Source organism: Rhopalosiphum maidis, chromosome 1, assembly GCF_003676215.2.
Source record: "Rhopalosiphum maidis isolate BTI-1 chromosome 1, ASM367621v3, whole genome shotgun sequence".
In the NCBI taxonomy this organism is placed as follows: Eukaryota; Metazoa; Arthropoda; class Insecta; order Hemiptera; family Aphididae; genus Rhopalosiphum; species Rhopalosiphum maidis.
Genome location: NC_040877.1, coordinates 28,526,759 through 28,544,073, shown reverse-complemented (window position 1 = coordinate 28,544,073; position 17,315 = coordinate 28,526,759). Strand labels below are relative to the sequence as shown.

At 26.4% G+C, this 17,315-nt stretch overlaps 1 protein-coding gene across 2 annotated transcripts in view; it reads right to left on the bottom strand.

Moving 5' to 3' along the window:
* LOC113560876 overlaps positions 1–17,315 on the bottom strand; it is a 290,450-nt gene that overhangs the window by 23,302 nt on the left and 249,833 nt on the right. For both annotated transcript variants that reach the window (XM_026966995.1, XM_026966994.1), the window contains one exon: positions 6,878–7,014. In XM_026966995.1, coding sequence (XP_026822796.1) covers positions 6,878–7,014 — 137 coding nt within the window. The remainder of the gene's footprint in view (positions 1–6,877; positions 7,015–17,315) is intronic.

Sequence of the window (17,315 nt, the reverse complement as noted above, 5' to 3'; positions counted from 1 at the left end):
TCGCAATTATGCGTGTAGAATGGTAGGTATTCACTATAACATTATCAATTTAGTAGCATACAGTTGGTAATATAGTATTAGTCTATCAAAACCTGTTGTACATGTTGTAAACTGTCTCGATAGGCTAATTATTTGCTTACATTAATGTTTTAAAAATTAATTTTGATTTTAGACAAAACGCTATAGATTTTCTAAACAGTATAGAATAAATAGTCCATCGAATATGGTCATTATTATCTCAGTCACGATAAAATGAAATAGGCTATATTTTGAAACCGTAATTTAATTTGACATAATTACAGTAATAAAATTAAATTATACTGAATTCTAAGTTTAGGAAAACTGAAAATATATAATATATTCTGCAGTTTAATTGAAATTTAATACTCAAAATCGTTTGCTTTTTATGGCACATTATTCCTATAAAAAGAAAACCATCAGACAGTATATATATATAGATACTATTATTATATGCACATAATTAAAGTTACTTTCAAGTTTTTTATTTATGGTAACGGTTATTTGCATTGTGAATTTGTCTGATTGAGCAACCGAGTGACAAACAGGAACGGATAATCACAGTAGCTAGGCGCTAGGTAATAATATTTTGGAACATTAGTAATACAAATACAAAATTGAATTAACATCCGTAACTATGGTAATAATAAATTTGGTTATGAACCTTCAATAAGAGCAGTATATAAGGCTATTCTATTTATTTGTCTGGATTTACATAAATCCATAAAATCATTGATTATGTTTATGTTTTCCGGTACAAGTGTACAACCATCAATAATTCCTATTTATGTGTAAGGTAATATTATATTAAAATACGACCGCTAGTACAGTCAGCGACCCTTGTTCAAATACTATACTACTCTAAGGTTTAGTTGAATTTTGAAACATAGCAGTTCTTAAATATAATTCATACGTAACGATAGTTTCATTTAAACATTGATGGTTGGATGTATTCCATTATTAAGCAGGTACCTAATTTAATACTAAATTTTTTTCAAATACTTTATCCATGTTCAAACTTGTAAATTGAAAATAAAACTACAATTTATTAAATGTGTAATCGATATAATAACTCGTAATTTTTATTTTTATTATTTTTTTTTATATCTACTAATATTTTTATCAGAAAACATAGTTATCGCAATAATATAATCGTAATATTATTATATTGTATAACATGATATTATACCTATCTTAACAATAACTATAGTTATACATATATATTTAATATAAAAATAGAATAGATTACTGTACATTTTTTATTTAATCGTTTACGATATAAATATGTTAAAATATGGTATAATAATATGAGTAATTTGCTTGTTTGATTAAACAAAATAACGATTAATTTTAGATAATTATTCTTTTATATTCATCTGTGCGTTATTTTTAATATATATCCAGAACTTTAGTCAGTAGGGTATTAACTATTTGTTAGTTCAGAGTGTGTTAAATACTTTGTGAAAACAGAACTTTCCGATGCTTTAGAAGTATCAAACAATTACTAATAAAGGGCAATAGCAAACAAGCCTGATGTTTCACCATACATTTTAACGGTTGGTACTTATAATGATGAGATCATCATATTTTATTTTCTTATTTTGTAGTTGGATATTGATAAAATATTTTAAACTGTTTTTTTAATGGATATATAAGCGGTCACTTATATAGATTACATATATACATGGCTAATTCACTGGATATTTTCAACTTGGTTTTATGCATGTGTGCTGCGTTATGCTGTCTACTTATTAGTTTGTTAGTGTTGTGTGCCTTTAAACAGTTTAAACGTAGGCTGCAGGCTTCCGTCATAATTTATCAAACACAGGTACTAATAATAAAAACATGCTTGTTATGACTGTACGATATTTTAACAATTTCATCTCAAGTTGAGAATGTATTAGTGTATTGTAACATACGTATGTCGTATATATATATATATATATATATCTCCATATATTGCAATCAACATTTTGAAGAACCGAATTCATATAATATGCCATTTGATCATAACGGGTAAAACATTTTAGGTTCATAGACACAAATGTCATCCATATCGTGAAATTAAAACCTTTATTTACACTCAGTGTATTTTTTTTTAAAAATCAAAAATCTATATAGGTACCTAATTTTTTGTGAAATGTTCATAAGAAAACAGCATTTTGTAACGGTGTGCAAATATTATAACAAAATAATATTGGTACTAATATTCAGTTTTGAATTGAGTACAACATACTATAATATTGCAATATAGTATACAAAGTATACCTACTGCAATACAATTAAAACATATTTTGTGTAATTAAATTTAAGGTTTGTCTACAAGTTGAAACTATTAGTATGTACTGAAATGGAATATCTATGTGGCTATGTGCATAAAATATCGCTAATCTTAAGAAAACTCGCGCTTGGTATTTATAATCTACGTTTGTTTTGATTTTGTATTTATTTTTTTTTTAAACGAAACATATAAAATATGTTATAATAAACATAATTTTATACAGCGTATTAAACTGGGTTTTAACCAGTGCATAATAACGCACGTTCCAAAATCGCGAGAAGTACTTAAATCTGTAAAAAGAGAATGACTCGAGTGTTGCGCGTCTGGACGTAAGGACCATTAAAGAATTTAAAAAGTACTTCATCCGTTTATGCATAATACATTTATGTCCTTTTGATACTACTCAACAAAAAAGATATATTTTTACATAGGTTTTTGTTTTGTTTTTTTCCGTAGAAAAAATGAAGTAAAAAGACCTAAATCCTGTGTAAATATAATCCAGATATGAGTATACATTTCATTGTATGATACAGGTACCGATTGAATAATTCATAACAGACAACTAAAATACATACATTCGTATATATAATTACAATTTTTGCCGGCGGTTCAAATAAAAAAAAAAAAAACACAGAGACGCCATTTTGTTATATTTTTCTTTGTTCTTTGTATTGAATTTTCAGGTATAACTAATGTTATATTAAAACAATTTGACTTCTCTATTTTCAAAATGGACGTACATACATTATATGTGTGATAAAATACTAAAATCCGTAATAAAAATTATATATATATATATATGACGAAAAAACGTAATCCAAATTACATATACAAGTATTCTAATTTCTAAAGCCAAAAGTCAGAGGGTGAAGTATCATAAAAATGAAATACTTGTTTGACGAGTGTTTAATAAAGATATTAAAATTTTACGATTAATGAATAATGTAATTGAACTGTAAAAACTATGTAATAGTTGAATTAATGAAATTGAAACTTACTGAAATCGATGTGAAATTAAACGCATTTTTATTAGTTGTACATAAATTTTAGTGCATATTATATAAAAAGGTGCTACTCATCGATTGTGCCAAAAAATCTTGATAATAAACAACAAATAATTTGTGCTAGATAATATTTTTAAATAAAATAATTATATTATGATGTATAAGTAAAATATAATATTTTACATTACATCAGACTAATACAAGTATAAAAGATAAGAGTTCAATAAAGAAAATTTAAAACAATTTAAATTCATATCGTCGAAGAGCATAATTTGTATATTACTATAATGGCAACAGTCGCACATTTATTCACATTATAATTTAAAAAATGATTACTCTATGTATTTTTTGTTGAAAAAAAATCTTGTTTATATTACATTAATTGTTTTTTTTTAATATTTAAAATGTATACTAATGATAGCACAATAGGTAAATTAGAAATAAAATGCACAGAAACAAATATGCACGAAGGAATTAAAGATAGTGACTTATTAGTTTATTAGTAGCATCTCTTAATTATATAATACTTTTATTATTATTATTTTAAAAGTGATTTGTAATTAATAATTATAGTGTTTGTTAAGGCGTTTCTTGGCCAATTTTTTTTAAGCCTACTAGCAATCTAACAGGATTTCTTGGGATACTTAGAGAGTACATTTGGGAGATAAGAAGATTTTTGTGATTAGTAAGTTTGTTGTGGGGATATTAATTGTTTATGTTATTAATTATTTTAGAGCATAGTACGTTTATTGTCGTTTTAGGGCGATTTAGTTTTGTAGTAGATAAGAATAGACTACAATTTATTTTCTTATGCTTATATGTTTAAACTATTTTCTAACGTAATATTGACGCATTCATCTTTTTTTCAGCAAAAAATGTCGTGCAAAAATTATAATACTTTGCGTAGTAAATATTATATTTTGCGCAGTCTTGGATATTTGAGATTTCACATATATAATATTTTTCAAATATATTTACAAGAATACAATAGGTTTTTTGTATTTTAATAATTTATTACTGACGGCCGTGATAAGTCTCCACCTTTTTTTATGCACATTTACAATAATAATTTTTTTTTCAAGACAAATTATTTTATATTGTAGTTGTCAATTATTATTACTATTATAAAACTCACTAATGAGTATAATAATACCTACATATAGAAAAATTACACAAGTATTACATTAAAGCTTATGATTTTTATCATTGAAAACAGAACATTATTTTAAATAATATAAATATATGCAAACATTAACAAAACATAATTTAAAAAAAAAATTTAAATTAGATATATTTTTAGTATAATTGTATTCAGATTTAAAACTGTTTGTTATTAGAATTTTAAAGTACATATATTTTTTTATATATATTTAGGGTTTTTAAAGAAAATTTTTCTAGTTACATAAAATAAATTTGTGTTTTAATTTGCAGAAGATATACAGCTCAAAAACATGAATACAATTTTTGATTAACAATAAAATTCAGTCTCATTTTATTTATTGATTTATTTAAGTTTAATTTTGCTGTAGATACAGATATAATACACAGGTATAATGTATAAGTATTTGTATAAAATAAATTATTTCACCAATAATATTAAATATATATAACCTCATACGATTATATGTTTAATAAAATAATTTATTATAATTTTGTTTTCAATTTACGTTTTTATTTGAAGCAATATTATTAAAAAAAATTAATTATATTTTGTTGAATATTTAATTATCAGTGTTATAATGACTATAATGCGATTTTATGAGATTTTTTGTCACTTTAAATCGATGAATATTTTATTTTATTCTTAATGGATTGGTTGACAACTAAAAAAATAATAATCTCTTGTATTCAATGTCACATGGGTTGTTTTTTGTAAATATCAAATTTATAATTATTTATTGTAATATAATCTTGTATTTTATTAATTTGAATATCTTGAGGTGTTTTTAAAGAATTATTATAAATTAACGAGGAAATCTAATAGAATATAAGGAATTAATTTTAGCAGTTTCACAGTTTGTTTTCAAATAATAATTTTAATTAACTTAATAACATTAGAATTATTATTATTTACAAAAGATTAAAAAAATGTGAATGGTTTTCATGTTTTTTTTATCAACTTTTATTTTATCATAAAACCATTTATGTACGCATTTAACACGTAAACTAATTAAATTAAATAAACAAATGATTAAAAATATTTAATAAATATTCCAGAGTCATTAAATTAGTGATCACACCATTAGTGATAATAAATAAATATTTTTATTTTTCCCAAAAGTATCTAATACTCGTTCTATATGAATACAGGTACGCTTATTCCATCGATTACATATATTATGCTGATACATATTGTAATTGGAGAGTATAGAAATGCACAGAAATAAGAATTCATTCATAGATTTTATAACAAATTATTTTTGGTTTTGATAAATGTCTTCCTTTTTCCTATACGTATTATCATTATCATAAGAAAGTAAACAAGTTTTACATAAAAAAAAGAAAAATCAGCGTCTAGTAAATAACTGAACTTTGGTCATATAGTTTTTTCCGTGTTATTTTCAGAGTTTATTTGTAGAAGGAAAAAGTTTTTGCTTTTTATAATCGCACACTCAGTCAACTTTGATTGTTCATAAAAAAAAAAAATAACAAAGTTTACATGAGGTAGACGCACGGAGTAAAAGTTCCTAAAAAAAAACTTCGATGCTTTAGGGAGGAATAAGATTGAAATTTGCAGTTTCATTTTGTTTCATTTTCCAATTATAGTGTTTTCTTTATTGTTTTAATTTAATTTTTGTATAAAATACAATCCCGAGTACATGTATGATACAAATAGTTTTGTATTTATTATTATTTTTTTATATATGTAAACATAGAAGAACCATTCAGTCGGTTATTTTATGACTTTTTCAATCAAAGTTTCCCGAATGTTATGAAGTTAGTTTTTCCAGCACAATATAATTTTATCTTTTTAAATTCATATTATATTTATGTAATTTTTTTATACTTTTTTTAAATAGCATGTGCAATACAATTTTCAGGGTGTTTTTGGTGCAATATTAAAAATATTGGGTAATAAAGATAAATGATAAAAAATATAATATAATTATAATATTATATGTGATATCCACAAAATGTACAATATAATAATATTTAAACTCATATTTCAGCGTCTACACGTCAAGTCTAAAATTGTAAACGTCGAAAGTGTATACCCTAACCGCATCGTATTGCATTGATTATACGTTTAAAATTCCGGTGGAATATAAATTGTCCATCTTTTTCTCAATCGTATTACAACAATATAATAATATTACGAGTATAATCCTAACGAAGGACATAAAAAAAAGGCGATGTATATGCATGCGTCAAGCGACGCAGTCGGTGTTTCGATACGACCACGTTTTATTTTAAATCCGAAACCCACAACCAGTGTACTGTCTAACGTCGTATCTAATAACCAACTGTACTTGTTTCAACATTATTTGTTAATATTAAAACATAACGTAAACATCAGTTGTAGATGATCTCGAGTACGTAAGTATTCGCTGCAGCACGAAAACGAAAGATTTACCTGTATTATATCGCCGTACTTGCCACCAGCCGCGGTAAAGTTCAAGTAACACAAGAACGGCAATCTATCTTCTCTGGGTCTTCTGACTTCCAACTCGTACGTTCTGCCGACTTCGCCGTGGTATGTCCGGTTACAAGCTGCAAAACACACACACAAATGATGACTTTATAATATTATGGTATATACGTATACGTTACACGCGCCGTGTTACGTCCCGACGACGGTGACAATAATAATCATCGTTAAGCGAATCTCTCTCACGCCCCCCCCCCCCCAGTGGGGCTCCTCTTAAACTTCGTCCGACAGTCGTTGCCGAAGTTTTGGCGATAATGCGAATTAACTTTCCACACGCGTGTGTGAAATAATAATTGCCGTACAACTAGAATCGTCATCGGACGTGTGCCAACAGCGGTGTCATAGCAGTATAATAATTTACGCGCGCACGCTCCCGCCGACTTCTTTGAACACAATATCAGTTTTCAGAGTTCTATGCTCGCAGGGTAACACAGTTCAAGGCGCGTATTAACGACCGACGTTAGTACACGTTTTGCATGTTATCCAAACGTGATACGGATAGTGAAAAACTTTATTTTCTTGGTACGGCGCGCGTGAAATCAGAGAACCTTTATGTGTATATATTATTATATATCCGCATAATGTTTGCGTACTTATACGATGTGTATATATTGTATATTATATACGTATTTGCGATGAGATGGGACCTTTTTAGGATTTATTGAACCGATCTGGGTTACGTGAACGGCAGACGAGCATGTCGCGTAGAAAAATAAAAATTCATTGTTGCGGAAATCGAAAAAAAAACTCGTTTTACTGGAATAATTTGAGTACTCCAACACGTATATTATATTGATCAGCTAGAATATAATATAACGTAGTCTACGTACGATAGTGTAATCTGTCAGGTGGCACTACTGAGTGCTCATCCATCTTTCATCCCGCTATTGTAAGGTTTTTGTCCCCAAAATTACTTATTGTATATTTACTTGTATATATAGCTTGTAATTTGTTTTTAATTAAAAAAAGAAAAAGTGACAAATATTATGTTTAAAATATATATATTTAGCATTACATAATTAGATCATGCGTTAGCTAAGATGGGAACCATTTAATGATAACTAGCGGATATTATAAGAACAATAATCATAATGTATAAATAAATTTTAGAATTCAGATAGTAATCAACGTTCTAGTAGTAAGTAATAAACTAATAACTATTATTATTTATTATATTGTTTTAAAATGCTATTGTTGTTTAGTTAAAAAATATATAGGTCCATGTGTCATATTAATACATTTCAGAATTCAAGCATTCAAATATTAATTCATATTTGAGCTAATATTATCAACTAAAAACGAGTTGAATAGAACCATAAAAAACAAATATTTAAAAAAAGTCTAGACGACTAACGATCTGTAAAGAATTTATACAATTGCAACAATAATAAACAAAACAAAACTAGGATGAGGCTGAGTTTACATTATTTTACAATTTAAAAATTTAACATAATTCAAATTTAGTTTATATATAAATATATTTTTCTTTGTTATCAAATATAATAATTTAAATATAATATATATAGTAATACAAGACAAATTTGTAGTAAATAATAATAGTAATTAGGTTGATGCCATTTAATCATTTATTTAGTATTTAAAGATTTGAATTTGATTCAATGTCATTACGAGTCAAGACTCATATTATAAATAATTATATTACGAATGACAGATTTTCAAAATTTTATGAAATGATTAAAAAAAAAAATATTTCACAATAAAACTCCAATAAATAATTATAATTTAATATACTATTACACTACAATAAATCAATAACGTCATATTAACTCAATCATTTGACCAAATCAGTACTGCAACTAATCAATAGCCTTTTTAGTTATAATTACGAACATTTTATAAATGTTGATAGTGAATAATTAAATGGAAAAATATAGATAAAATATCATCATTTAGCATTTTGATTAAAGCTGAAATGTGCTGTAGCCCTCCAAGAACCAAGATGTTTAACTTCGACGGGTCCATGATCGTTGTGTTTTAATACATTAAGGTTTAGTGACTAGACGATGGTCGATGGAACATTTTATAAAAATAATTATGCTTCCAGACGAATATAGGTATTTTTCAATTATGAACTGTCGTCTTCCAGTTGATATATTATTGATTTTATAAAACATTTTTTGTTAAGTTTGACCTACATGACATTTATTTTTAATTAGTATTAATACAATTTTCAATATCACAATATTGAAAGTATAGACTGCAGATTTATTAAAAAACTATATTAATTAGATGTCACGAAATATAAATTTAATGAATGATTTTCTGATAAATTATAATATGTAAGACATTCTATATATTATCATTTATTAGTTTTATAAATCAAAAATATCGTAACATATAAAGTCACGACGAGATTTAATGATATTATTCTTTTGTTCTTTTTTTTTAATAAATATGACAAAAATATTGAATACAACTGTTTTGATATTATACTACAATGGCCGACATTTTATAATCCGTGGGGACTATACTTGCTTGTATTATTTTAAGCGTTGGTGTTTGTAAATGTACATAATATCACATTTTTTTTTTTTCATGTTCGATTGCTCATTTTAGAGAGATTTTATTACTTTCCGCTAGTTGAAACTACAATTAATTACATAATAATGAAGAAATACTTTTTAAAAGATTGACAAAAAAATTGCATTTTGTTTTATTTTAAAATTTCTTAAAATAACCTAGTATTGTCAGTTCTGACACCAGATTATTCTATGACGTCCGTACCCAATCATATTTGACTGAGTTTGAATAATATATAATATTATGAATTTAACTAGTTCTGATGTAAATATGTATACACGTAAACCCGGTTGAACATGATGGTAATTTATTTCTAATTTGTATACTATAACGACCGGATTTGTGTGTTGATCGAGTGTTGTGTTTTAATCACACGAATCAAAATTACAGTGTGTTAAATTTCAATTTCCTGGCATTTCACTCAAATATGAATTTAAATTGGCAATGGAAGTTTGTTTAAAATTATTTCGGTGAAATTTTATCCAACAACTTCTCCTGTCATTTTTCCTTTTGAAAGACGTCTTGGGTTTTCTTTTTTCACCGCTGTGTAATTACTAATTAGCTTAACAATATTTTAAAGTGTACCGTATTAATTACGACGGAGGTATCGTGTTTTAAAATTCTGTATATAATCGAAAAATATATAGACCGTGTATAATTTTAATTATTTTGAATGGATATAACCTTAATATGTAATATCATATAACTTAAAATTGTTTTGTTTTAGTTAAAAATTGTTAAAATTATCTTTTTTATACGTTAAATAATCTAAATCAGAAGTATAAAAGTCACAAATAAAACAAATAAAATAAATACAACATGAAAACTAAGAAAACTGTAATGCCAGAATTTTTATGAAATTAAAAATGTTCAAATATTTATAGTTAAATAACGTTAATTGAAAATAAATGTTTGTAGTGCGTTATTGTAACAAAAATATCAATAAAATCGAATATCGTGATTTGTGCGATGAATATGCGATGGATCGATTCGTATTCACATTTCGTTGTGAATTTATTATATTCACAATATTACCTATTTTGTTGGCTAATGTCAATATGATTAAAATTACTGACTATACACAATCGTGAAATTTGTGTGATTGTGGTTATTTGTTCAATACTGCAAAGGCGTATTAACCAGAAGTCAAGATCTTATTTCCAGCGCTTGACTTAGAAAATAAATAGTATTGGTGTGTATTTTATGACACAAACGAATTCGCGTCTCTTAATTCACCTAATATAACCATGCAAGGTCTTGTCTCCACACCTCCTTTATTAGATCCCAAAACATAAACCACAAACCAACAAATATTTCATAACTTAATATACTTACATTAAAAGTTTCAACTGTAATTCTACGTAAGCTTGGTAAACTTTTACAGAAAACTGATGAAAACATAATACTTGTAAATTTTTTTAAATAAATAAATAATAAAAATAATTTAAATATGTTAATTATTTCTATTGATAAATAAATCTAAAATGATGATTACTTATTATCGTATACTCAAATATTAAATGTAGGTAATTATTACATAACTACTGTGTATTACTGTATCAACACATATCTGATCAAATATCACCACGTACATACTTTTTGTAAACATTTATATAATATTAATAAAATAACTATTAACTTTGTTATTTTGTAATAAATCCTAAACAATGCTAAATATTTTTATGCGTTATAATTCGAAAGAAAATTAGGGAGTATATTAGAATATCAGAACACATAGTTGAAGTATTTAATTGCCCCTGTCTTCAACCAACACCAAGTACTAGTTATTTTATAAATTTCACCTTCGGGGAATTTAAGTCTGTAAATTAAACTGATATACAAATATAATTTTAATGGAAGAAACTGTAATTTATATGGTAAATAATTACATTGTTTTTATCAAATATTGATTTATAATATTTACATGTGAATCGTATCTATTAAAATCGTTATAAATAAATATAAATTTATATCAATGTCACATAAATATATAATTTTTTTTATACACATTGTATCTCATTTTTCTTCTTCTTTGTAAGTCACTTAAAATAGCTACATTTGATTGATGACGTATGCGTATATTCAAAAATAATTAAAATTTAAAAATATAAAATATAAATTGTTTTGATTCTTGGTTGCTCTTTGAAATATAGGTTTAAAATTTAAATACGTATAATATGGGTTAGAAAATACATTCCAAATGAACGGTAAAATGTATATCATCGAATGGAGCATCATAAAATATATTGTATCTATAAATATATATGCAAAAAAAAAAATTTTCATATATTTTGAATTATATTTTCTCAAATAAAATTATAAGCGTACATTTAAATTACTAAATTATTTTGTGAAGAGTGTATTCAATTCTGTATAAAATTAAAAACTTTTGTTTTAATTAAAGATTTTTAAAGTTAAGTTTTATGTATATATATATATATATATATATAAATAATATATAATATATTATGCAGCGTATTCTTAGTAAATTGTAATTAGGTAACAGTTTTTAAATACTTTATATTAAACTATATTATATATATATATATAAGTACACTTTACGTCATAAAATATTATATGTGTTTACTGCGTATGTTAATGTTAATGTTACTCATCACGTAATACAATACGAATAACAAGCAAATTGCAAGAGAATAACATTAAAAACACTAAATACGTAGTCGAATACTATGGAATAATTACATTATTGCAAAACCATAATATTATTTTCCATTAGGGAACTTTTTTCTACTGATAATCGAAGAGTCTAAAACTTTGAAAAGTTAATTTAACATAATATACTTTCATTGTTTTTGTTAGTAATACAATTTTAAAAAGTACCTAACCTAACGGAAGAATAACAACAATAATATATTGTTACTGTACACGTAATTGGTCGAATGACGTGTTAATGAAATGCAGATTAAAATAATTGGATTATAAACTATAATGCAACACATAGTGTATTTTTTAATGTCGCTTTACACTCCTAACCTTTTATATTATTCAATTATTCAATTGGATAATTATTACTCGTTGCCCAGACTTCAGAATTTCAGATACTTTTAATTGTTGATGCAAAAGCAAACATACATGACTAGCATTTTTGGTTTTTTATGCGGCTTCATAGTGAAATAATTTTGAATTCGCGGCGATACACATTGATGATGCATGTTTAACGTTGTTTTGAAATTAAATAACACGTACAATAAATCGAAACGGAAATGCGTATAAAAACAGCAGTAGGTTCTCAGAAGCTAATCGATAGAAGTTCTAAATTATATATTAAATCACTATATTTAATAAAAATTAAATTACGCTTATATTTTGGTTTTCACACCCACACATTTCTATCGATTTCTTATTTTGGAATTTTTGCGTAAAAAGGTTGACAACCTTCGTCGTGTTTTTTCTCAATCAATGTCTGCGGACACTGTACCGTATGTATAATATTATCGTTCTTTAGACATTTATCGTTCAGCTACCGAATCTTAGTCGATTTTCGATGATTACATTGTTATTATCCGTTTTTGGTTCAGCAGATATCATAATATTACATTACAATACCAATTTCGTGCTATAAATAATTTAATTCACCACAGCGACCAATGTATGCACTAGTTTTTATTATTTTTGGCGTTTCTCGTTTGGTCCACGATATTGTTTTTCGATTACCACAAGTTGCCCCCCTTCTTTTCCAAACTTTACAATAATAAATTAAAAGTACATTCGCGCACGCTTGTCATTATTCGCGAATAAACATCGTCAACATTTGTCAGGTTTTAATAGGTATCAACAATGCCGTCCTATTCGAAAACTTCTTTCGACTCTCTCTGCTGTTGTTCTTTTCATTTCATTATTCTCTAAGTACGTACACACATAAACGTCTTTTCATTAACGATACGCCTTCTAATGTGCCAACTTTTTTTCAACAATTATTATTACTATTGATTTCAAACTTTCTGCTCGTTTACCCTATTTCGAATGTCTCGAATCTGTGTGTAATCAATAAGGGAGCGGTCGATAGCCTTTTTCCCGATTATCTCTACCCCAATTGTCCCGCTGTCTCCTGATATTCCAAGTAGGAGATGAACAAAATCCGGTGTTCCGTAGTAGTTATTTTATCGATAAAATAAATGATATCGTCACAGTGATAATATATAATAGCCGTTCAACACTATTCTAACTCTTCGATGTATTTGAGATAAACTAAACAATTTACAATATTATCAAGCACAGCCGTCAGTTAGCGTACATTATTCCGTATGCACTTTGTTCATTTTGAGAATTGCCTCCAGCGAATAAACGGAAACGACCCACAGGCTGCAAACCCTGCTGCCGAGAATATACACACTATCCCGAATGTTAATTGTTATTTACACTTACTATGTAAATCTCGGGAATCTCTCACAAAACGTCTCGGGCGGTATCCTCTTTTCGAAAAAAAGAATAATGAGCTCGTTTTGCGTCCACAATTTCCCGATTAATAAAGCTGTGCGAAATCGTTACGGAAAACCGTCGATTTCAATTTTGTGAAATACGGTGAATATAATATATCATTGGGATTCTATACCTTGCGTTACAGTCCTATAACATCTTAAATCACAATAGTGTAAACGTTCGATTCATTTGTTTTGGTTGGTTATAACAAATTATTGTATTGTGTATATTTTTTGGTAATTTAAATTATCTTTAAAGACGATTAATAAAGTAATAAAAATTATAAGACAATACTATTATTGGTTTATTTTTTTGTTGATATTTTTATTTTAATACTCCGACTATGACAAACAATTATTAACGATGTTTTTTTAAAGATAAAAAGTATAATTGAAAAAATCATTCATCTGAGTCATTTTTTAAACTCATTTGCATGAAATAATCATATTATAAAAAAAATATGAATTGTTTACGAAATAGTAGAGTACAAGTTCAATCAAAATACTTTTAAATGTGGGTGGTTATGAGTAAATATTATATTGTTGTGTATTAAGATAAAATTTGATTGCTCAAGTAATGATATAACATCAATAAAAATCTTCTATTTTAAACAATATTATTCTAAAAATATGAAGTAATGCCGTATAATATGGTTTATAATTTGAAATTATATTCAGAAAACTTGCTTATGAAAATTATACATATTTTATTTGACAAACTGAACCAGGAAGATCGTGTAATGATTCTGGGGAATTCCTTTGTAAATAACTTTCAAAATATATATTATCCAACAGGTTATGTATTACTTCACACACACACACACACACACATACATATAAATAAATACAGCTCTTTACATGTACATACATTATTAATCCTTTAAGTTAACTTGCTTTTATAATATGTACCTTTGTGATCGTGTAAGATATTTAATTTAAATATAAAATAAAAATGTGAAACATAAATACAGTAAGCTACATTTACGATTTTGATGCATAAAGTAGTATGGTGTTATGTAACGATTTTAGTAATAGTAATACTATATTATAAAGAGTAAATTAAAAGTATAACATAACTTAGGCCAAGCGATATCTGTGTTTGAAACGTTAAGCGTTTTTTTTTGCTTACGATTTTTCGACCAAACCCTGCCTATTCTAACGAAACCCACCACAGCTAAAGAATAACGGAATAACGCACTACCAGCTTATATTCCTGTGATGGCACACTAAAATCCTTAAAAATATGCTCAGGTTGATGAAAAAAGCCCAATGTACGTATAAATAAAAATTGGCCAGAATCCAGTCCGGTAATCTTCTTGTAATTTATCGCTTTTTTCGGTACTATGAATGAAATGACAATAGGACCGGGGTTTTGGTTTATTTTTTTTTATTATTTGAGGGGAAAATCGTTTTGTCTAACATTTTTACCCCAGACGTACCAAGCATAAACATATAGTTGGCAGGAATTCATTGTATTATATACTCTGACCCGGATGCAGAGTGTACTTCATATCCGGTATAAGCTTCACGGGTGTGTTGTCGGTTTGATTGTCTCATCATTTGAGGTTCATTAGGCAATAAAATATTAGTTCTATGTTTTTTTATCCGTCATATTAATCAATTTATTGTTTTATACAATTAAGCTGTGCCTATATAAATAAAATTTCAAAATATTCTTATAATATATATTATATAAGATTATTTTTAAAGGTATTTTAATCTTACAAATAAATTATTGTTAAGATATTTATTGTTTTAGCTCCATGTTTTTTAAACGGGGTTTTTTTTTATTATTTATTGTTCGTACATTTTCTTAAACACTTACACTTGTGTGTGTGTGTGTGTGTGTGTGTGTGTGATTAATTCTATATATTAACATATTTATCCTATTATAGTCTCAATAAATGATTTTTAAGTTACATTTTCAAGTTATTTTAGTGCACAACTTCTACGTACTATAGTTGTAATTGGTTGGTAAACCACAAGAATTAATTGGCGACAAAATCTAATAGTCTATAAGTTGAAAAATCGATTTACAAAATAAAGTAATCCACTAGTGAATAGACTGTATAAAGTAGGTATATGTTATTCAATACGACTGAACCTAGTACTAGCTATTACCGTCTTTTTAAGATAGCAATATTAGGTTTTAAAAAATATATCGTATGAAGACTTCAGGAATATTTTCTTTTGTGAACATTTTTTTAAAAAGTTTTAATGAAAAAAAAGGTTATCCAATTTAGTAAAAAGTACTTATGTAAGTAGTAAGTACTAAGTAAATGTTGTATTGTATGAATATTATATTATATTGTATTGGTATATAAAATATTATCAATCTAATCATGTAGATAGATGCTTGATGACTAAATGATCGTTAAAAATAAATTATTGAATAACAGATTTTTGAAAATAATTTAATAAATGAATGGAAATTTTTTTTTAAGTTTAATCAATATCATAATGGAAACCACCTTCGATTTCAACCATATTTTTCGTTAATTATAATACAGATATATACAGTTGTAAAATAAACTCGATATTTGAGAACGTGACAATAATAAAAATATTACTACGTTACCATGTATCGATTTATTGATTAATCGCGTATCGAGTGGATTACAGTGAAATGCTAATCTTGGGAATATTCTTACAATTACAATACATGAATCGTGGAATTGAATGTTGTAATAATAGAACTACCCACACGGTACGATCGTCTCGCGCTGCAGTGTCAATTATAATGTTTTCTTGGTAGCATAATATCATACTTTATACGCACTCAATGTTTGTCACACGTGCAATAAACTTAGGACATTACAGTTATTCATGGCCTCCACGCAAAAGTCCATTAGATTATTTTCCTGTGTGCTTTTATTCTCAGGTTCCTTCCTGAATGGCGGGCGCGTACGAAATAATGTCCTAGCGATGGAAACGACACGCATGATATTTATACCAGTCAAGATGTTAAAGACATTTGGAACACCCGGACACACCAATAAAGTTCAATAAAGTACATAATAATAGTTGTTTCCAAATGTACTGAATAATATTACAAATGTTTCAGCGAGTTTGAGTTCAAATATCTAAAGTATGTGTAGTATGCAAATGAAAATGTACAAAATAAAGTAATCGAGAGCGACTAAACTTTAGAGGTACGGTATTATAATAATATTATTATGAATATCGATTTCATTCAGAAATCGTGTGATATATTATAAATTATATATTTTCTCCAAAGTATTTCTATGATAATACCAAAGAAACTATATAATCAATATGTGGTTATTATGACCTTTCTTTTCCCAATATACACCAAAATATAAATGAATAACCTTGATAAATTATAGTAACTAAGCACCTAACTTAAAATCAAAAATCTAACT